Source organism: Hetaerina americana, unplaced genomic scaffold (genome assembly GCF_022747635.1).
Source record: "Hetaerina americana unplaced genomic scaffold, ioHetAmer1.1.p SCAF_5, whole genome shotgun sequence".
NCBI classification, from domain to species: domain Eukaryota; kingdom Metazoa; phylum Arthropoda; class Insecta; order Odonata; family Calopterygidae; genus Hetaerina; species Hetaerina americana.
The window spans coordinates 10,525,395-10,548,314 of NW_027287095.1; the positions used below are offsets into that span (position 1 = coordinate 10,525,395).

General features: G+C 35.8%; 1 protein-coding gene across 1 annotated transcript; it reads right to left on the reverse strand.

The window, feature by feature from the left end:
- Nucleotides 1-3,654: 3,654 nt before the first annotated feature.
- Nucleotides 3,655-22,878, reverse strand: LOC139694337 (MTOR-associated protein MEAK7). Its single transcript, XM_071592838.1, has 7 exons — nt 22,393-22,878; nt 22,092-22,304; nt 17,600-17,887; nt 17,208-17,511; nt 12,169-12,287; nt 11,810-11,989; nt 3,655-9,591 (listed from the first exon to the last, which is right to left on the reverse strand). Exons 1-7 carry the CDS (start codon nt 22,522-22,524, stop codon nt 9,478-9,480), a joined length of 1,350 nt encoding a protein of 449 aa, XP_071448939.1. The 5' UTR covers nt 22,525-22,878; the 3' UTR covers nt 3,655-9,477.
- Nucleotides 22,879-22,920: the final 42 nt, after the last annotated feature.

Here is a 22,920-nt window from a genome sequence, read left to right on the forward strand (position 1 = left end):
TGGGGGTAGAGGAGATGAGGCAAAAGAGGGGAGCAGAAGTGGATAGGGAAGGGATGTGGAAAGGCAAAGTAAATGGCTGGTCAATAAAAACCCCAAATCAGTGAAAGAGGAAAAGAGTTAACACGTGAATGAGGCAAAAAAATATTGGTGAACATTTCGACAAGATGGCATAAAAACATGTCATAGAGCATTCAAGAGGGTCACCATATTTTTCATCCTGAGGGGGTTGTCTAGTTTTTTTAGACATCAAAGATAGTCCTAAAATATTAAAAGTCACAACTCTGAAAAACAACAATGATATTGGTGCATGCGCAACAAGTGTTGACATTTTCATTTCCATACAAATGTGCATTGAAACATTTTGACTATCATTCACTTACTGGTCATTCAATCTGGAATGTGTAACAAGTTACTTGCCAAGGGACAGGTTTTTCAAGTGATTCCAAAAACACGGCTTTTTAATCCATACCAGGAGAGTTCCCAATGGCACTTGTTTACACTAGTATTCCCACCTTCTGATTGCCTTCGCGAGTGGTCATCTCCATGAATATTTGTCTTCAGAATTATATTTTTTAATGGAATAAATTCAGAGTTTCATTGAGAAGTGCTCAAAGAAATGCCTATCATTCACCATGAAGCATTCAATACATAAAGAGATAATGAAAAGTGTGTTCAATTAAGTTAAACAACAGGACACACATAACATGTCAGATGCATGTGTTTTCAAAAGATTGCCTTTAAATTTAGGAGAACTGAGTTCTTTTAATAACCATAAATGCTACTTTTACCATTCAAATGAACAAAGACAAACCAGGAGGCAAACTAGTAAACAAATGCAGAGGTATTTATTAACCACTAATTCTGCCTTTAGATGAGTAAATGTCAAGATTGACCAATACTGCACCAAATATAGACATTTTACAAAAGTGGAATATTCCTTCTAGCAGTTAAAATAGCTTTTTTCATTTGTGAAGTAAAACATCTTTTACATGTCGAAATACCTCTATTTCACCCATTTTTAAATATTAGCTAATTATTTTTAATAAGACAATTTTTCATGTAGTCTGAAGCCTGGAAACATGAGAAAGAAGTCAAAATAACTCATTTCATGTCAGTAATTCAAAATCAGTTCACCTTACACAAATTTTGTGAACATGTTTAAGATGACGCACAAAAGACATTTTCCTGAAACTGTGCATTGTTTTAGAAATTTGTTCAACATATTACACATAGATAACTATTTCATTTTGATAATTATTTCTCCAGTTGACATCTTTAGACAATTCCACGGAAGTACTAGTAAAAACTGGCCATCCCCTTAGGTCTGAAACAATTCCATTGGCTTGAAAGAAAATTGTCAAGTGGCAAAGAAAAAATTAGTTAATGAACTATTTGAAAAAAAAATAATTGAACACAATTAAATTTCACATCCTAGGTATGGTAAATATAATTATTTTTACCTTTATCAGAATTTAGAATCAGACGCTATGAGGAATAGTCAAATGGCTCATAAAGATGTCTGCCAAATACCATTGTGATTAGATTGGCATAATTGTACTTACCTTACAATGCCAATCTCTCCACCAGGAGTAGGTGACAAATACATATTTGCAAGATTTTGACACATGGATTGCAATGTCTGCTCTTAATTATATTTTATGTAAAGAAACTAGGCATCACATGCATACAACTATATTGATCATCAATCCGGAAAAATAAAAGCATGTTAATATGATATCAATTATAATTGTCTTAGCATCAATATAGGGGTAAAAACTTAACATTTCCACCTAAGGATTTAATATTTCACGACCATGGTTTTGATGCTGCATAGCAACGAAACCATGGTAGTGAAATATTAAATCCTAGTAGTAGTAGTTTTGAGCGTTTTAGGGTGCGTCGACGGCTAAGGTCATTTTGCACCACTCATTAAAACTAAAACTATAATTCCTTTTTAATTAGGAATAAATGAATACGATTAAATATATAAATAAATAAATAATTGTTAAAATCAAAAGGCATTAAAATTATGAGATCCAAAACTATAGCTGCCTCATTAAACCAGTTGCCCTTAAAAAAGTTAAGACTCAATTTATAAACCCAGAGTCATCCCCTAAAATATCACTTAAGTCTCCCCTTATAGGAAGCATGTCTCTGGCCCTTTGGTATTTTCTACATTCCGTTAGGATATGCTTTATTGTCAGAAGAGCGAGGCACTCATTGCAGCGGGGCTGTTCCTTTACCTCCGCAAAGAGGCACAAGTGATTGAGGGCAGAGTGCCCTATTCTGAGGCGTGTAATCATGACCTCTTCCCTCCGAATGTTCCGGATGGAAGAGGACCATGGTGAAACGACTGATTTTATTGCCCTGAGTTTATTATTTTCCAAAGACCGCCAAGCCTCCCTCCACTGATGCAGAACCAAATTCCGCAAAGCAGCCTTTGCGTCCTCCATAGGAACCAAGGTGGAGTCGGTCTCGGGTTTGCGCAGGGCTTCTTCCTTTGCTGCCTGGTCAGCTTTTTCGTTACCTCTTATTCCGACGTGACCAGGAGTCCATATAAAAGATACCCTGTTCCCCTTTCTCTGAAGGGACAAGAGGGTATAATGGATCTCCTGAACTATCGGATGCACAGGTGCAAAGACCGATATAGATTTCAGGGCGCTCAACGAGTCTGTGCAGATGAGGAAAGAGCCATTGCTTTCTTTTATTTCTCCTAGGGCCGTCCTTATGGCTGACAGCTCGGCTGTGAATTACTGCAGGATGCGTGCAGTTTTTTCCTCACGACTCCATGGTAATGGCACACGACCGCATAGGCACATGCAGATTCTGACTTTGACCCATCGGTGTAGACGGGGACAAAGTCAGAAAGCGAGCCGAGGACGGCACTGAAGAGCTGCTGGTATTCGGAATCGGTCATCTTAGCTTTGCGGTGTGCATGGGCAATGGATTTAATATCCGGCTTTGGCGTTTACCAAGGCATAATGAATGAATTCCACAAAGTTAAACCTGAAACTGTTATGTTTATCAATATGGAGCTAAATAAAATTATAATTTTCCTCTAAAAGTTAGCAGCATAGTTATCATAAACAAGTAAATTAATATTTATGGAAAAACTGATTTGTAACAAACACTAGGTGATGTTGATAATTTGAATAATAAAAAGTGGTTTATTGAACATTGTTACTAAATACCTACATTTTTTAATTTTAAAAAACTTTGTTCTTCAACCTAGATGCAACTGCATAGAAAAATGGTTAGTGCAAGGTTTTGTATAACTGAATTTGATTAGAAGACCATAAATAGAAAAACTTACGAGCCTTTTCTTTGGCAAATGCAGATATATTCTAAATCTTCAACGTAAAACCTCTATTTGGTCATAAAAACAGGCAGAATAACATACATAGGCACCCATTACCAGCAACTCGTACCAAATTCTAAGTTTTAGGCCATACAAATCGCTCAAAGTGAAGATTCATCATATGCTACGAATTATTTGAGAGAAAATGTACAAATAGAAGAGAAGTTACAATCCAACATAGATTTAACGGCCAACATACGAGTTTTACAACAGCCCTACTGCGTGACAAGAAGAGTTGTCATTAGGTAGGACTGATAAAGCAGATGAAAAAAATTAAATGAAGATTTTTACCAGTCTTATAGTTTTTAATAAAACTTTGTTTTACAAAGAGACACTGTCACTATTATTTTTTCAACCTTGTATTACAATTTCCACACCTACTTTAATATATTACACATCTGGTCCAAAAATGGCTTTTGGAATCTGCTCACTCATTTTCACAACTGTAAGGCATGAGTGTAAGAAATGGAAGTTCAACCACAAACTTTAATTCGGGTACTTAAAAAATGAAGCCTTCAATAAAGACTAAAATCTACCATAAAATCAAGAAATTCTTTTGCAATTGCTGAAAATGATGACAAAAAAAGGATGATTTTTTTTAACAACAGGTACAATGATGAAAAGAAATATTTTCCATAAAAATTTACAATTTGCATAAGCACACATAAATACATAACACTATGGCTAAAATTCTCTTTAGATGATATCTGTTTGGCAAAAACTGCATTTCTGCCTCCTTGGTTTCAGATTTTCCATGCTATGCAAGATAGAAATGTTATAAAACTGACGTGAATGATTCAAATCATTCACACCTACAAGAAGGGGCCTCCAGAAATAGTTCAGAATCAGTGAGCAAGTTCAACAATTACATTTAGACTGATACAAACACCAAAATAACAAAATATTTCCCTCAGATAGATCTTCTGTAGTGGCTTCATGAATGAATAGACAAATCAGTTATTTTGGTTTTATGAAGCCCAGGAATCAAGACGACGAAAGTTATTACATGTTTATATAGTTATGTCATCATGAAATTTCACTAATTGACATCAGAAGTATGATGAAAAATTATCAAATTTTTATCTTCCTCCTAGACAACCTTCTCTACAAAATTCTTTTTCAATGTTACAAGGCCAAGCTATTATGTGTCTATTGTGCACCTATAGAATACCCGAGACTGTCAAAGATCTTAAAACTAGTTTTTTTTTGCATCATACATAATTACGAGTATAAATTTATACACCATTTTTCCAACTGATTTTCAGCAGGAGAAAGGGCACAAAACACAAAATACTCATATACCAGACCGACGTTTATGTTTTGTTAACAGCATATAACGTAGCATGTTACAGCTCTATAATCCATGCATAGTAAATGGCTGCATAATTAGAGGGAAACCAAGGAAACAAACCAGCATGGTAAAATTAATAGCAAGCTATAAAAATACTAATGTTGTGGATCAGTTGCAAACAACAAAACCACAACATCAATAAAAATAAGAGGTATTCTTGGTCAAGGTCAAAATTTATCACAGCCTAGGCAAAAGAAGAAATTGTCTACAAACAAGAGCATAAAATTAAGCTAAAGAGGCATAACATTGATGGACCAGTGTACTGTTAGCATAATATAGTAAATACTGTAGGTAGAGGCTTATGTTAAGTCAACAAATGTACAGTAAATGTGAAAGAGCAGAGTGTATTTAATGATTACAAAAAAGTTAATTTTTGTCCTGATTTATTTATATTTATTACTCCTGATTATACGGCAAAATGTTGCCTGTATTATTTATCCTGTGAGCATTTGATTTACAAAACAAGGACACCAACTTTTAAAATATATTAAACCCAACCTAATTTTATATTTTTTCACTAATCCCTTCACAAATGCAAATTCAAGCTTTCACTTGAAATAAACAAATTCAAAATAACAGGTGCATAAAAATTAAAGAATACTAATATACCTAATAATTAATGAAAGTGAAATATTAGCAAAGGAATAAAATTGTCCACGAGGTACATAATGATTAGCCTCGTAGGATACTACCCCTTTTTTCAACCATTTATCATGACTGAAGTTAGGAAGTATATGCTATTGTGTACGCAACGCAATTTAGCATTGAATGGACTTTGGTGGGTGAATATTTATCATGGAATATTTCATGGAGTTTAAAAATCTAATTTCACAAAGTAAAGCCAGTGAAAATATTTCTTTAACTTATTTTTTGTCACAAAGGTTTCTGCAGTAATAACACCAGGGTTTTCAGGTTACTATCACAATGTTTCATCTGGCTGGGTGACAGATTCTCTAGAGTCACATGTCAGTTAAGTTTGATGTTAAGAGTCAACATCTCCAGGTCTGAAGCTGATTTCAGACCTGATGTGGAAGGCCGTAATGCCAATGGCAATGTCATACAGCCAGATGGAACAACATGGGAGTAACCTGAAAACCCTGATGTCACGGGTATTTTTTTGTCTACTAGAAAATAGAAGTAGTCTGGCCCTGTCATACACCAACTTGGAAGCAGGTTTAGAGGTACTTAAACTCACAAATTTTCATGCTGCCTAAGTGATGACATAAGCTTTAGTGCTAACATTAAGTTCTCATCATAGAATGCTGAGATGTATAAAATTATCCTACTGCCTACCTAGATATCCTTCCACTATGAGCGAGGTGCCTTCATGAATCACCGAGTGTGTTCTCAGCTTTTAACTTGTTTATATGACTGCTTGATTTTCAAAGCAATATGATGGCAACACAAATGCAACAGGATATTTTTTCAAAGATAGAAAAACAATTTTTTAACTGGATTGAAACTTCTTAGAAAATCACCAATTTTATTGAAGAAGAAGTTAGACTTTGTCGAGCTTGTGGAAAAGGGGTACAATTTTTTAAATCTTCCATTTTATTTTATGTGAGAAAGTAAAATTCTAATTGAATTACTATGGAGACTTTCAACGTAGACATTTGATACTTACAGGTAAATGTGAATAAAAGTAAGATGATGAGCACCTTACAGGCTTTTTCTATTGCAGCAAAAAGAAATGATGGATAGAAATAAACAAACTATATTAACAAGCATGAATTAATGTATATTTTCCAGGAAGAATATATTCAATGAGCACATGAGTGATTTCTGTAAATATAGCTAGTAATAGTGCTGATAATGAAATATAAAGTCTTCATGGAGAACTATACAAATCAAAAACAGCAATTTATTGATTCTTATGTCATAACTAAATGCTTACATCTACACCATTTAATGTATGCATTTTACTCAAACATATTCCTGGTCTCCTCATGATTTTTTAATAGTGAATCCCAACTTAAGTGTATGAAGTCATAACCATGCATGAGACTACTTGCAATGTACTCTGTTGCCCTTTTATACTAATGTTCAGCAGTCTTTAGCCTATACATTTGCCAATGAAGTGAGACAATGCACAGCAGTTCTTGGTGAGAGAGAGATTTACAAATACAGAAAATAATTGGATCAGGCACTGGAAAAGACTGGTCTTCAGACTTTACTACCATAATTGATGCATAATATGATCGATAAATGAGCTCATAACATCATAATTCACCATGACAAATGTAAATTACAATATATTTGTACCAATAAGGATAATAATAAGGATATACTTGTACATGATGTTAAGAGACCATTTTATGTGTACAAAATGGCTTATCTGATAAGAGGCATTCTTTGAGATTAGAGAATTAAAGGAACATTGTTACTGAATACTGTTCAATGCAAACTAAGCATATAGAAAATAGATGCATAGCCTTTCCACAGTTAATATTTATTGTTGTTACTATTCGCTAAGCACCTATTTACACACCACCATCAACAGTTCTTTTCAACCCAAGATCCTACACATGGAGAAGAAGGGTCCAAGATTAGATGCACTTGAAGAATTAGAGGTATAGACCTGCGTGCATTCTAAGAAAACTGCCCAGGTTAACGGATTATTGTACCCTTCCCACTCTCCCCTAATATATTTACCATTACCACACCTATCTCCCTCGACCTCAGTGCAGTCAAGCCCCCGTGAACTACCCATAAACCCTTCCTCCACCCCACCCTCTTTCACCTTTCATCCAAATGTGTCACTCCTTCAAGCCATCACTCATTTCACTTCACTTCTTTCTACCCCTTCTTAGCGAGTAAATATATACTTTGACTGACTTTGTATCTTCAAGTGACGATTCCACACAGTGCTGAAACTATTGGTGGCAATAAATATTAATAGTGGAATTGCTGTTTCTACTACCTATATATTAGAGAAATTCCTCTGAGTAATGGCAAAAACAGTGCCATACTATGTAATTAAATCTTTTATATTATTGGTGTACTTCGACAATTATTTGTAATTTCAGCAGTTAAATAGACATGGAATATGCAATTTGGTTATGATCTTCTACACATTTGGCATATTTTGTCAACTAAATACATATTTCAGCATTCCATTTACATAATTACGAGCATCGTATAGAGATTAATTGCATGAACTTCCCAGTAACAGTCGTGACTTCCATTAAGAAATTTCATAGAATAAGATGGAAAACTTGTTAACCTAAAATTTACTTATTTCATAATATACTCATTTCTCAAAGAAAGAATATGCACTTTAATAAATAAAAATGTTTAGCAAGCCATTCAATGAAACTAAAAATGCCAAGAAACAAATGTTTTTTGTAATGTATAAGTAAATTGGAATCATACAAGTTTTTTTAGCCGTAATTTGTTTTCTTGACCCACAAAAATTTGTATTCACATCTTTTAGTAACTCATACTCAAATTTTGGTTTCCATAAGCCTGAAAAAACAATGAATTTCTCAATTTATGCACATAAACACATCTACGGGGGCATAATTTCACCTTTAAGCATAAGAAGGGAACATTTGTAACAATATTCACACATTAATCTTATGTATGAATTTATCAAAGTTTATCAAGAAGATTTCATCTGCAAATTTTGGTATCTGGTCCTGGGTGGAGATGTCATGCCTATTTAGGAGAGTTTGAGATCATGATATGGTAATTTCTTAGCCTCAGTACTGTAATATATATTAGTTTTTAATGAATGTGAGTTTCATATTAATTCCTCATATCAGTAATAACATTATTCTTTTGACTTCAAAATATGTACTCAGTCATTTAAAATAGTTGCCCTGAAAATGTCACGTTGATCTTTCCTGAATTAGCGTATTTAATCATAGAGCCAACTTTCCTCAAATGAAATTTATGAACAATTTCTATGACATTAGAATTACTCCTCATCAATTTACTGAAAGCACATATTGATTAACAGATGGATTACATGTAAGCCAGCAGAATTTACAATGATGGTCCAAATAAAATTTATCACAGAAAATATGTTTGCAGTACAATAGTGAAACTATGACACCCCTGTACTGCAAAAGACTATAATAAGTCCAAAACAACAGAGATGCAATAAATTGCATAAATAAAGTACACAAATACTGCACACAAATAATATGCGTGAAATGTTCTATGCTTATACAAAGTTTATATAAAATATAGAATGATATATCAACAAAATAATAAAAATATTGAAACATACCACAATAATCTAAGAAAATAATGTATAATAAAACTATTACTGTACTGTTACCCATCTGACTCACAGCTATAACAAATTCTGAAGTGCAACCAGTAGAAACTCAAAATAATTCAGGAGGTCCCCCTCCTCTAATGAATGATACTAATTAATATCTCTATCAATCAATTAACAGCCCTGGGAACACTACCAGAATCCAATCACATATAGTAAAACATAACTCTCAGGAGTGGAGGTTTACCTGGTGTTCCTCATGAATGCATAGAATGCAGGTCACGGCCAACTAACCTCACACAGAGTATGGGCAATAAGTGACCTCAAAAATGTCAACAATTGCTGTTATGAATACATACAATGAACACATCTCCTTCAAATACTATTTCTCTAAAAATGCAGTCTTATTTGTAAATAGTTTAGTCCATAAATCACAAGGAACAGGCATGCATCATGCAAAAATCCAAATATTTTTCAGTAATTTTGCATGAAAAATATTACCCAATTTTCATACCATATCAGATCACCATTAGAAGATACTATTCATAGATCCAAGTCTTTTTTCTCTCTGTATCCAGCGCTGTGCTCCTCTCTACCAGCCATGCTTAATAAAGCTTTAGCTTCATAGTTACCATCCAGCACACTCGACCGCTCTCCCTGCGACAAAATTAAAAGAAGTGTTGTATATTTTCAAATGTGGTAGAACTCTCATATTTATTAAATTACTTTAATTATTTTCAAGTCAATGCATGCGCATATTAGAGGTCATAATCATGAAGCGCACAAAATTGAACCAAAGCAATAATTCACTTCCCATTGTGTTAAATATGTATCATGCTTATTAAAAGTGAGCACATCACTTTTGCTTGAAAATGGTACAAGGTATAAGACTTAAATAAATACATAACATGTATTTTCATTCAAGGAACACAATAAAAGCCAAAGTAATACAGTACAGGTACCCCAATGCTCATGTACACATTCTAGAATGCCAATGATAACATACATTTATTTTTGTATTATAGTTTCTAGGTGATGGTTCTCAACAAATGGTACAATTTTGATTATGGCCCTATACACATTAATCTGCATTGAGATATTTTATTCTGGTACTGAACTCCCTACCTACTGAAATTATATATACTCTTGCATCAAAAGAAAGCACTATGAATCATATAGATCTACATGGTTTCTTCAAATGTATCAGGAAAATTTTTGGAAAAATTGATTTATTTCAGATATTACTATTATGCCTCAAAATTTTTCAAAGCATATCCCTTGAGTGCCAAACACTTTAACCCATGACTTTTCCATGACTTGAAGGCTCCTTGATAGGTGGATTCTGGAAGGTCCTCATGAGTACACAAGCAAGCTTCTTTGATGGCACTTTAGAGTTCCATGGTGGTGTCCTTTGAGGGAGGATTTCACTTTTGGGAATAGGAAATAATCTCTTGGTGCCACGTCAGGACTTCAGGAAAAGTTGGTCTTCTTCTTCAATGCTTCGTAGAAGGTCTTAGTAAGCAGCACTCGACTCTGCTTTTGTTTGTCCGTCAAGACCTTAGGGTTGAGTTTAATGCAGATCATTTGCAACACCTAATTTTCAGTGATGATGGTGTGAACTGTCATCTTATCAATGCCAATACGATCTGTGATCATGGACACAGTTAACAGACTGTCTGCTCAGCACTTCACGCAGACATCAGGAAAAAAATGGTTACTGCTACTTTTTATACAAACCTTGTAACAAAAGTATATGCCATGACGACAGTTTTTCATTTGCCATAAGATGTTAACTCCTGTATGAATCTTTGTCGATATGTAGTCTTTGTCAAACAAAATATCCTATTACCAACATAAATGTAGCTTTACTGACAATCCAATAAAAAGTGTATGGTTTTAAAATAAATATCTAGGTAAAACTATATAGGGTAAGCCCGCAATAACGCTGAAGCAAAACATTTTTTTCTTTTCCTTTTCCTATAAAAAGCTAAAACAACCTAAAAGCTTTCGTGCCCTTTGCACTGAAGTCCATGGAGTTAAAGTTAGTAAGGAACAGGCAGGGAGTGGGGGGAGAGAAAAGGTAGAATGCTACAAACTAATTTCCTAAGCATTGTTATCACGATACTCCAAAAGTACTTTCAATTACTCTACATTAGAGCATAAACATTGGAGTGGAAAATATCACCGGGTAACTCACAATAATGTCCTTGTAAAAATCATCAGAGAACCAAATGCCAAGCATTGAAGGCTCACTACCAATCTATTTACACATGAGAGTTAGGAGTTATAAAGCTGTAGAACAACAAGTAGCAATGCAATCAAGTCTGGCAGAGTAACAATTATCCAACTTACTCAACCACAAAATCTGGTTCTTCATTCATAAATGAACATTTAATTCTTAAGAAATGCACTTCTCAAGTCAAATTAAGAATGTTTTTTTCTGTTTTCAACTAATAAAGTTCTTACCAAAGAAAATATAAGAAAAAAGTGCTTTGTTATGAAAGATTGGATTGAATTACTACTTGCCATACCACAAGAAACTTGGCTTTACCAATAAAAATTAATTGTAAATCTTGAGTTCCATAACTGTAAATATCTCAAGCATCTCAATAATTAATTATGTATTGTTTTAAGCACACAATATAATAGTAATACGAGTGAAATAAGAGCACAATAAAATACAACGAAAGGAAAAGCAAATATTAAAAAGAAAGAGGGACTGAAGTAAAGACAAGGCTGAGAGGGGAGAATTCAAGAATAACAGATTCCAAGAAGTATGAAAATATTAAATTTATCACCGTAATAATAAGGAAGAAAAAGAATTTAGCAAAGTACTACAAATAGGTCCCTCCATTCTGCAGTATTGCACACTTACCAATTCTTGGGGGGTAGGGGGAGGCTTTCCTACAGCCCAGACCTCAACATGCTGTATTTTGAATTCAGTCTCCTTTGACAGTTGAGGGCAATCATATGTAGTACATGATTTACTGCAGTGTCCAGAGCCAAAGTCAGCATCGAGCCACATCCCAAAGTAATTAAACTGTCCACCCATTCCCTGAATAATTAAGTTTTTGACAACTTATGAACATTGATATGGAATTAATCAACTATAATTAAACAAAGTATGTACATTTTATAATAGGATTTATGTTCGGTATGACACTATTAACTAAGCATGTAGATGATCAGATTAAAATCTTCCATTGAAAATGTTGTTCCATAAATGATGCTTACCAATCCATTTGGTAATGTTTGTTGTTGAACATCCAAATACATAAAATGATCATTATATCCAGTTGGACGATAAATTCCCATTTTAGGACTGAGACTAAAGAGGAAACTCCTGTCATCACCTGTGGTTAAAAACAACAAAATTTATGAAATACAGTATACTAACAAATGTGAGAAACGCCACACTAATGCAAACAATTTAAAGTACCTTAAATGAAATCTGAAGAATACACAGTAAAAAAATTACTTCAAAAGTGTAAGGAACACTAATCCAGAGTAACCTTTTATATTCAAGTACAAGAACACAACCTATTATTTTCACTGTTTATCATTTTTTCAGTTGTTCATCAATTAGGACCTCATTGTACATTAAATTACATGTTTTTCTGGTTATCAGTGAGGATGGAGAATGAGAGATGGCAGGGGCGATGAGAAAAGATAATTGAGATGGCAATAAAAGGGGAGGATTCTTCTTTCTTTTAGACCAGTAGGCTGCTTCTGGTATCATACTCCACTGATATTAAGGAAGGCCCAAGTTTTGATAAAGGGGTATTATGCTGGCCCTGGATCATATTATATTGAAGTGCAGGGCAAGTATAAACACTTCACACTATTTCAGGAACTTCAAACCAATTGTGCAAATAAACTTTAAATCAATGGTTACCATACATATTAATGGAAACGGTGAATAATTTCAGTTAGGCATGCTGATGTAAAAATGCATGTGACATAAGAAATGTAACTATCTGGCTATGCCTGAGCAAAACGATATTAGGAGACTAAGGACTGAAAACTTCCATCAGAAGGATTCAACTGACTAATAAATGCTCCAACCTATATCTTATACTAATGACACCGTATAAGAGCAGTAAAAAATTATTAATTCACTTAACTATGATACTGATCTTGTGAGTGATACAGCTGATTTTAAGTATATTATATTTTTAAACAGAAGACGCACGTGCAAAGTTTGCATGTGAGTATGCAACAGTGCAGTGAAACAGGTTTTGAATGCATACAAACACTTTCATGATATTTCACCTGATTCTATCAATTTTATTTCAAAGATTCTGCGAAAAATATCCTTAAAATTCATACCAAGGCCAGAAACGTGCGCAGCCATTAGCATACTGGGGAGGGGGGGGCAGAAAGAATGATTAATGAGAATTTAAAAAAATAGAGCTAAGCAGGGCTAATTCATGAAAATGATCCATAGATTTTACTAATCATGTGTATGGTATCATTAGGATTAGCAACTGGTACCAATGCACAGCTAGAGTAGAAAAATTTCAACATTCAAATCATTTGAAAATGAAACTGATGAACAAGTGCATTAACTGCTTCAACTAATGGACAAACATCCACTCAAATGAGACTTTAAGTTGCAGAGATATATTTTCACATTTTAGAAAAAAGCAATGAAGGTTTATCAAAAGCATGCATGAATGCAGTGATTTGTTTCACACTACATATGTATATTTTGACGTGCCTTATTTCACGTACATACACCATTCACCTGGTATTTTTGTAATATGATCTTCAGGCAAATTAAATGTACTATTATTATAAAGAAGACATTAAAAAAACCATAAACAGTAATTAACCCAAAGGTCAGTTGGGTAGGTGACTGGTATAGTTTACCCAGATCTTAACCCAACGGCATGTGAAAATTCACACATCAGGGTAGGGGGGCCAGTTTCTTTCCCTGTGCTGGCTATGATTTCCCAGGAAGATCTGGTACCCGAAAAATCAAATAGCCTGGGTGAAATATGGGATCGTAGATTTTCGCGGCGTTCAGATGAAAGACTCTCCATTCTCGGGATGTACACCTGGAGAAATTCAAGAAATCAGCGATAGAGACGTATTCGAAGAAACCAAAACTATGGCTCAGGTACGTGGATGACACATTCGTTATCTGGCAGCATGGCATACAAGAGCTGAGTGATTTCCTGAGTCATTTGAATAATCAGCATCGGGCAATACAATTCACGATGGAGTTGGAGAAGAACAAACAGACACCCTTCCTAGACGTTTTGGTAAAGAGGAAGGAAGACGGTAGCCTAGGCCACGCAGTGTACAGGAAAGTGACTCATACCGATCGCTATTTAAATTCATTATCACACCACCATCCAGCGCAAAAGGCTTCTCTTGTAGCCACTCTAGTACACCGTGCCTACGAACTTTCTGATGCTGAGTCGTTATCTGCAGAGAAGAAACATATAATGACAGCCTTGCAGAAAAACTGGTAAGAGGTCCGTGGTCCTAAAAAGGACCGCCAAGGAAGAGAAACGCCGCCTCAACCATAGTGAAATACGGAGCGACGCGGAAACGACCAAGATCTACGCCACGATAACCTATATCGCCGGCACAAGTGAAAAGATATCTTGGGTACTGAGAAAGCACAACATTGCCACGAGATACAACTGTCTCACTAAGGTATCCCATCTACTTCCACGGCCAAAAGATAGAATTCCCAAGGAATTGCACAAGGGAGTCTATCAGGTGCCGTGTTCATGTGGAAGTTCATACATAGGCGAGACATGCCGACCAGTGAAAACACGCCTAAAAGAGTACAAAAGGGCTACTAGGAACAAGCAGTTCAGTTTATCAGCCATTGCAGAATACGCTTGGAGCAGACCTGGCCATGAAATCAAATTTGACGAGACCAAGATAATATCCAAAGAGAGAAGATATTATCCCACGCTAATAAGAGAATCAATCAAGATACTCAAAGAAAAAGAGAATTTCAACAGAGAAGATGGCTACCGCCTATCAGGAGCCTGGAAAAGGATTTGGTGGGAAACCCCCGACCAATCACAGAGCAGGGAGGGAGAGGCGAAACATATATAAACACGGCCAAAACAATGTCCCGGCACTTCGACCTGAAGACGTTCGTTGAAACACAGGTGAAACTGTTGTCAGAAAAACAACCTACACGGTGACATCCCGAGAATGGAGAGTCTTTCAGCCTGGGTGAAGCTGAGGTTGCCCGGATATCAAACCCAGGCCCTCCAGTTAGTAGTCTAACGCTCTACCCCTGGACTACCATGGCCCACGAAGACGTCTATAAAAAATACCACGATCTTTAGGTTTCTTATATGGTAGGATGTGTTCATTTTTGTCCCCTCTGATGTAATCTGCAATCTTCTCTGATGGCTAGAAGTTATTCTTGATTCAAACGGGATTCAGCACTAATCCTGTTTGTGGGCAGTATGTGTGCATGTGGGGGTCAATTCTTATTCAGGGGTCAACCTCACAAATGACTTTTGGGGATTTTTCATAGAATTTTTTCCTTCCTTTATACCTTAGAAGCCCTTCATTTCCACTACACCTTTAACCATTCCTCCTGATGTTTTCACCCTCAGCCAAACCACTTATTATTGTGGGATATGTACGTAGATGTAGATTATTATCAATAATGCACGAGTTAAAATAGGTTTTGGATGGACACAGGCTACGCAACAATACAATGATAATTCCCTTGCCTCTCCTAACAAAACAAAACCCAACATCCAACCCTGCGATAAGTTCCCCTTCAATTCCGCATACTTCCTTTAGATATATATTCCCATCCTTCCTCCATGGTACACAGCTCCCTGTCCTCACTCATAATTTTCTCTATAGCCCGCTGATACTCCTTTCTTGTTATTCCTGTAAATGCTTCTATGTTCCACTTCCTGAACCATCTTCTCTGTTTTATCTTTTTGAACCAGATGCTGCAAGATGCATGTGTAACATGATATAATAGGGTGTTTTGATAGTCCTGATGGCCCAGCAATACATTTACTAAAGCATTTTCCGTTAATACTATGTATCTATATATTTTATTGCACATTATGTTTACATTACTACAGCTGCATTATTAATTGTGAAAAAAAGCACATTTTGTTCACTTTTGAATCTGAACCTGCAAACATTATCTACATTTCTGGAGTCATTAAATAAATTTACATTAATAGCGTCTATAATCTTTTTCCAGTTTAACTTTTTAGATTAAGGCTCCAAATATTAATATGGGTTTCAAATATCTAGAGTATTGGCCCTTCCCGTGCCCTCCTAACCAATCAGGCAACCCTGCTGCTGGGAGGACATGCTTCTAAGATTGAGAGATCAAACTCAACATTGCCACGTTAACTCTTTCAGATTTACAAGATCAAGCCACTCAATTATTATTGCCCTGAAACAATCCAAGGAATTTACACAAGGAAGAACACTTGTGGCTCTTAAGAATAATCAGCTGCCATTGCCAGGTAGACACCACGGGGGCAAAACAATAGAGGGGGCCTTGGTTGGCATTGTTTCCACATAGGGGACTTATCTTCGAAATAAAAACAGGTATGGGGTTGTCCAGAGAAACTATCTCATTGATTCCCATGTAGACATTTGAAAAAAAAGATAACATTTCTCAGTTAAACAATGACTACAAAATAACTTCGTAATTATGTTCCTTGAATTAACCTGGTTTATTTGACGCCAAATGGTAGCCAAATCCTCTGGGAGAAACCTAATTTTCTAGAGGCTAGATCTCACCTATTACATTTTAATTGGTTCCCACAAAGTTATGTGCTAAGTTTTCCAAGTACCAGATAACTTCAGTTACCCATTAAGCCCCAAAGATAATGAAAAGCATTAATCCTGTATGCTAATTGGAATACTAATGGACTATATAAAAATTTCATTTGACATTCTAAAAATAACAAATAAAGTTGATAAAGATAACAGATAAAAGTAAATCAAGATTTGAGACCCCAAATAGAGAGCTCTTCACCACAACCATGGTAACAAAATGTGTAATAGTATTTCATAAGAAAGAATAAAATTAACAAACTGAAGTGAAATCTACACACTGAAAGGGTATGGGTTCCAGTTCTGTTCCCAGAACAATGATTAGTTTCCCATTAGGGAGTAGGTTCTGATAAAAGTACATCACTTGAACTATAGATGGATTTGTCAACAGAAATTTCAATGGATTTGAACCCAGAAGCCTTCAGTTATTAGGGGAATGCTCTACCCATAAGGTTCTTTCACAGTTCTGCACTTACCATAAAACTTAGGCCCCAGATCCCAGCAAGCTGGGGCAAATCCACCAAACATATTTCCTTGTGTGTCTACCACAATGATAATTGTAGGTCCTTTTTTGATAATGCAGCCCAGCATTTTAGAGAAACTCTCTCCATGCACAGAGGTAGAGAAGAGAAAACGCCATTCATTTCGGAATTCAGGAAGTAAAGCACTGTTGAGGAGGATCAGAGCTGTTATATCAAGCACTGATTTGAACTGCAAATGGCTCGGGACACTCAAGCATGATGGTACAAGAAAACCCTTCTTGCAATACAAGTCTTCTTCCTGTAAGGTGAAAATATGTTTAACATTAATTTCTAATTGATTGAGAGAGGAGAAACAACATAACAGCGGCATTAAGTATTTTACCCACAGTTCGAAAAATGTGTAAAAACAAATCCTTTTGCATGTATAACACCTCTGAAGATTTATTTAGCCATCTCTCCACTTCATCCTGCGAAACACTTTTTACTTGTGGTTCTTTCAAAGAAAAGGTGTCCTTCCCAGAACATGAAGAATCATAAAGGAGATCACGCAGCAAGGATTGTGTCACATTCTTTAGTTGTTCAGCTGTTGTACTGGCCAACTTGGATTGCCAACTAAGGAATTTTGGATTGTGATTATGACACTTTACATACGAAGATACAACAGTTTCCACGTACTGAAATATAAACAGGAATAAGTATAATTAATTGATCAGCTGAATTAATTAGTCAGATTAAAACTTCCAAGTCATGACAAGTCCAAAATGCAGCGCATATGCATAAAACCTAAAATAGCATACAGCACTGATTACAAAGTAAGATTTAAGCTAATAGAAGTAACAATTTAATGAAGAAAGGGAATATATCTATCACAATCAATGTAATAGAATAACATAAAGAAAAGATAGTAACAATTTTCCACTAAATAAGTTTAATAGTACGACCAGGTTTTGATGTATTACATCATATTCAGGTAACAAAATGAATTCAAGTGCCAGTCTTGTATGCATTTTTGCATCCCGGCAGGGGGGGGTGTGTGGATGTGGAAGTAGGAGTGACAGAGGAGAGGAAGGTTGGCCGACAAACCAATAGGATGTGAAATACAGTTTGAAACATGTTGAAGAAAGAGGGAAAATGAAGCAACATATATATATGATATTGCAAAATAATATGTTGTTAATGGTGCAAAATCCCCTTCATCAACAACATTTCGTACAAGATAGCCAATGCAATCCTGAAGGACAAATTTAGGGGCTGTTTTTATACCTCCTACAACGTGTCAAAATGATTTTTACAAGCAAAGTCACTTTCGAAAATACATGGAAGAGTTGTGTTTACTTGATTCATTGTGAGCGCAAGGCTGCCTATGTGGGCCGAACGGGAAGGAATTTTGGCACCCCAATCAAAAAAACATGAGAAGTGCACGATCCTAGGGAATACCAAATCAATGATCGCCCAACACTTGCTGGAAACCAATGGAGCCTGCGACTACCAATCGCAAGTGCTATATGTCCTTAATAAAGGAAAGAAATTAGATGAAATGGAACAATTGGAAATTGCCCAACGGGTAAAGGAGAACAACCCCCCTCTTTAATAACACACAGTTCACCTCCTTCTTCCCCTTAATAATAATGTCTTTTATTTCCAGGCTGTTCCAGGTTTATCATGCCCCCAAATAAACTCCCCATATCTTCCAGGCTTCAGCTTTTCAGATTTGCCAGATAGGTGGCAGCCCTGCTATAATCATATCACTAAATGACCTAGCTCCCCAGCGTGTATTGCTTTAAAATATTCAGTCACATTCAATGCTTCAGTGAGTAACAAAAATCTTGATGATACCACACTGTGAATACACAACTAAACATCCTACATCAATATTTTATAACAAGCCTTCAACATTATAATTACTATGAGTAATACACTGGAAATTGTAAGGAATACTTTAAACCTTTTCCTTGTTGGATGTATCATTAAACAGTGAATCCCTTTGCACCTTTAATTAAGAGTAAGCTAATGCTGATCAATGCAACAATTCCTAAAACAGTCCTAATGCTGATGCCGGGTTTCTCTCCACCCTTCCCCCATTTCCATCCATCCTTAATGATGCAAATGACATGAGCTGTCAGTCGCATCCCCTAATAACTACTACTACTTGGGAGTATTTTTTTGCAGAAATTGACAAGGGATGGTCAGAATAAAAAACAAGTAGAAACTAGATATCAGGAGGGCAGCCTGTCACTTCCTCCTAATGCCATGTTCACCTAATCTGTTTCCCCAGTCTTAATCACCTGAGTTCCATTTCTCAAAGCTACCAGCCAGTCTACAAGCTCTTTAAACTTGCACATATGGAGTCTGCTGATAGAATAAATAGCACAGCAATATCACACACTCATCTACATTACACAAGCGTTCAAATTTGAAAGTTTTATAAACCAATAAAGACTGTATTCATGGGACTTGCAATTCATAGCATTGTTGGCTTTGTGAAATGGAACTCAGGGGAAAATTATAGGGGTCTAACCTCCCCCAAAAAATGTCCAGGAGGGAGTTTTTTCGACATATTCACTACTAAGTTCAAGGATAAAAGTCAGTCTTTGGTTAACCTTAAGAGTAATGGACAATATGTAACTGAGAGGGCATTTCATGAATGTGTTATTCAGCATATGCACAAGTGCAATGACAACGGTGCTAGCTGAACTCTGTTGCAAACCTCTACATTAAGGTTATAAAGGGTGCAGAAACATAACTTCCTCTTTTAAAGGGGCTTTGGTTTACAAAAAAGGAAATTGCGTAGCCACACCCTGTACCTCCTACAAGCATAAAATCACATTTGTTGCTGATTAATTATTAAAATAAGCTAGGGGAAGGGGATGAGACATTCAAAACAAATTCCTTCACTTCAATACACCTGTCATTTTGAAATACCATGTTGAGTTGTAACTCTTCCTGACATATTAAATCTGAAGCCAATGCCAGAATATTGATCGAGTCCTAGTTTTGCAATTCTTTCTAATCCACATATTATTTTTTTAAATATTTATATGATGAAGGCGAGAAAAAAAATTCAACAACCACTTTTGATGAAAACCAACTAAATACATGTCCACATTTGACCTTATTTTCACATGGAAATTTGAGTGTATGTTGGGTGTTTATGTTGGAATGACCCATTTTTCCCTTCCTGCCCAATCCCTCCCCAGATCCCCAAGAAAGGATCTCTTGGATCCTTTCTCAGTCAAGTCAAAAGGGGAGGTTTTGAGGAACGTACTGGAGCATATTGTTAACAACTAAACAAAGTCTGACCAGAGGAAAATTGTGCTTTCTGTTGACTGAAAAATGGTGGCAGCATGCACCATCCATAAGATCAACAGACCACGGCAAACGGGAAAGATAAGCCACCGATTGTGGTTGCATAGTAGCAACTGGAGCAACTTCACCACCTTCAGAATACACATAGCAGAAGACTGGCCATGCTCATCCCAGGCTTGAGAATGATACTGGATGGTATCAGGACTGTGCCGACCAAAAAGGAAGAGCTAGAGAGTATGTTCAAATATCCCATTGGCAAAAGACAAAACAGCATTTTATGTAGACAGATCATCAGTTTACATGATATATGGAAGGTATGAAAAATCATCAGTATCCTTTGAAGGCAAAAATGAGCATGGAAAAGTTCAGCTATAGAGTGTATTGGGAAGGAGAGTGGATTTTCATCATAGAGCTGTATCAATTGGTACCACACTGTCACTTTGGTAATATTGAGAAGAATTATTAAGGGCTCACACTGTAGTGGGGAGTTATATTTAATTAACAGTTAATATTAGAGAGAATAATGCAGATAGTAGAACAGATGGGAGAAATCTGCCAGCAGCAACAGACTGCATGGGGAGGGTAAAACGGTAGGGTTCCACCAGGATCATCCAAAATAAAGATGCTGACTGTGCAACACCATAAATACACCAAATAGAGGAAAATTAATAATGGGGCAAACCAATGTACGCACCCAGGCTGCATTTTGAAAATAAAATTAATCAGCAATGAAAACTGTGTATTAATTAATTAATGACAGTATCTTATACAAAGTGGATATCCTACATCCGTCCATTCCATGCTAACCACAAAAACTGCAAAATTGTCTTAATAGTTAATGATTTAACATACAAACCGATAGATTTGAGATTTCTGATGTAACGTCTAAATATCTTTAATTGTGTGATTCGCTAACTTCAGAATGCAACTGTAACTTACACTACAAAATTAAGTACCTTGTTAGAAAAAGTCAAATAAGTCCCATTTCGATACCTAATGCGCAATATACATATATTCGAGGAGTATCTTGAGACTGTAAACTAGATGACTTCAATTGAAAAAACATATCTTCTTCCTTAAAATGCTTCAGTTTTTTACTTTGATCGCTATATTGGCATATAGTCGTCCAACTTGTGCCTATTGACAAAAGGGTAATGGTTTTTTCCTTTCATGACACATGGCCTTTAATATTCGAAAATATTAACAATTGACAATATATCCTTTGAATAAAATTGTTTGAATTCTCCTTGGTACAACTTAAGAACACCACAATTTAATCGATTATTTAATTCCACATTTCAATCCAAGAATCTGAGGTTAGTATACGAACGTTCGTAGCGTTCTAAGCACTGGGTAACCACGTCGCAAAGAAACCAGCAATCTAATAAAAATATAAGAAAAAATAGCAAAATGCCAGATAATTATGCCCACCGGCAAACATGAAATGAGCTAAAACGCAGAATGAGTGTTTGGGGGAGAAACAAAATTGGACGTAGGCTTGACGGAATGTTATACGGTTATGTTTTCATGTTAGAATAAATAATGCTAACGAGAAAGCATTGTTTCACCAACCTGTTGCATATCCGAAGTATCCAAAGGGTGCTGCTCTTCTTTCGACCGAAATAAAGAATTAATTACTTCAACTTGATCTTGAAGCGAGCCTTTGACAAGTTTGTTGTACAAAGACGCGTAGGTTGGGAAAGTAACTCCATCAGGATTCTTTGAGCATAAATAATCGCTCAACCAAGCAGCTAATTGATTATCCAGTTTAACAGACCACTGACCCTAGAAAAATTTTAAATAAGTATAAAATTTGCAAGGTATAACCGTTAAATAAAACCTAGGACCCCAAGCACAAACATAACTGACTTGCCTGCAGGTTCTTTTTAGAGCATTTTCGAGTGGAATCGGTCACCATTGTATCAAAAGATGATTGCACACTCAGCTTTTCATCAGAACTTAAACTAAGTTCATTCTTAGGTTCTTTACTTTCAATACCACCCATGGTTTACAGCAAAATGTTATCCTAAGTTGAATAGCTGCCGTCCAAATTGGACCAAAGCATCAGCTGAACCTTAGGTGTTGTGTAACCATATGCTGTTTGTTCTATTTCCTCGAGCAATATTCACGCCACTCTGGGATATTCCCCACTCTTTTCAAATCCTCCCCTTTGCACCTCTCTTCTTTCTTTCTCATTTACGGGAAAGCATTATTACACCATAAAGCCCACATAGTTTTAACTACTTGTTTAGGGTCAAGGAAAACCTACACAATTATTGGTACGAACAATCGTACTCGCCTCGATAAGATAACATCGAACGAAAGACAAACAAAATATTTAAACCCAGTCCCAAACAAACAACGCTTTGCCGCATTCATTTGGTTCCAAATGCGAAGCGCA

What these genes read in the sequence shown, in the direction of transcription:
- LOC139694337 (XM_071592838.1), bottom strand. Translation starts at nt 22,524, where the DNA reads ATGGGTGGTATTGAAAGTAAAGAACCTAAGAATGAACTTAGTTTAAGT. An exon ending in ATACTTCGGATATGCAACAG is followed by an intron (nt 17,888 to 22,091) that starts GTTGGTGAAACA and finishes TTTATATTTCAG; the next exon opens with TACGTGGAAACTGTTGTATC. An exon ending in TCTGGGGCCTAAGTTTTATG is followed by an intron (nt 12,288 to 17,207) that starts GTAAGTGCAGAA and finishes TTTTAACCACAG; the next exon opens with GTGATGACAGGAGTTTCCTC.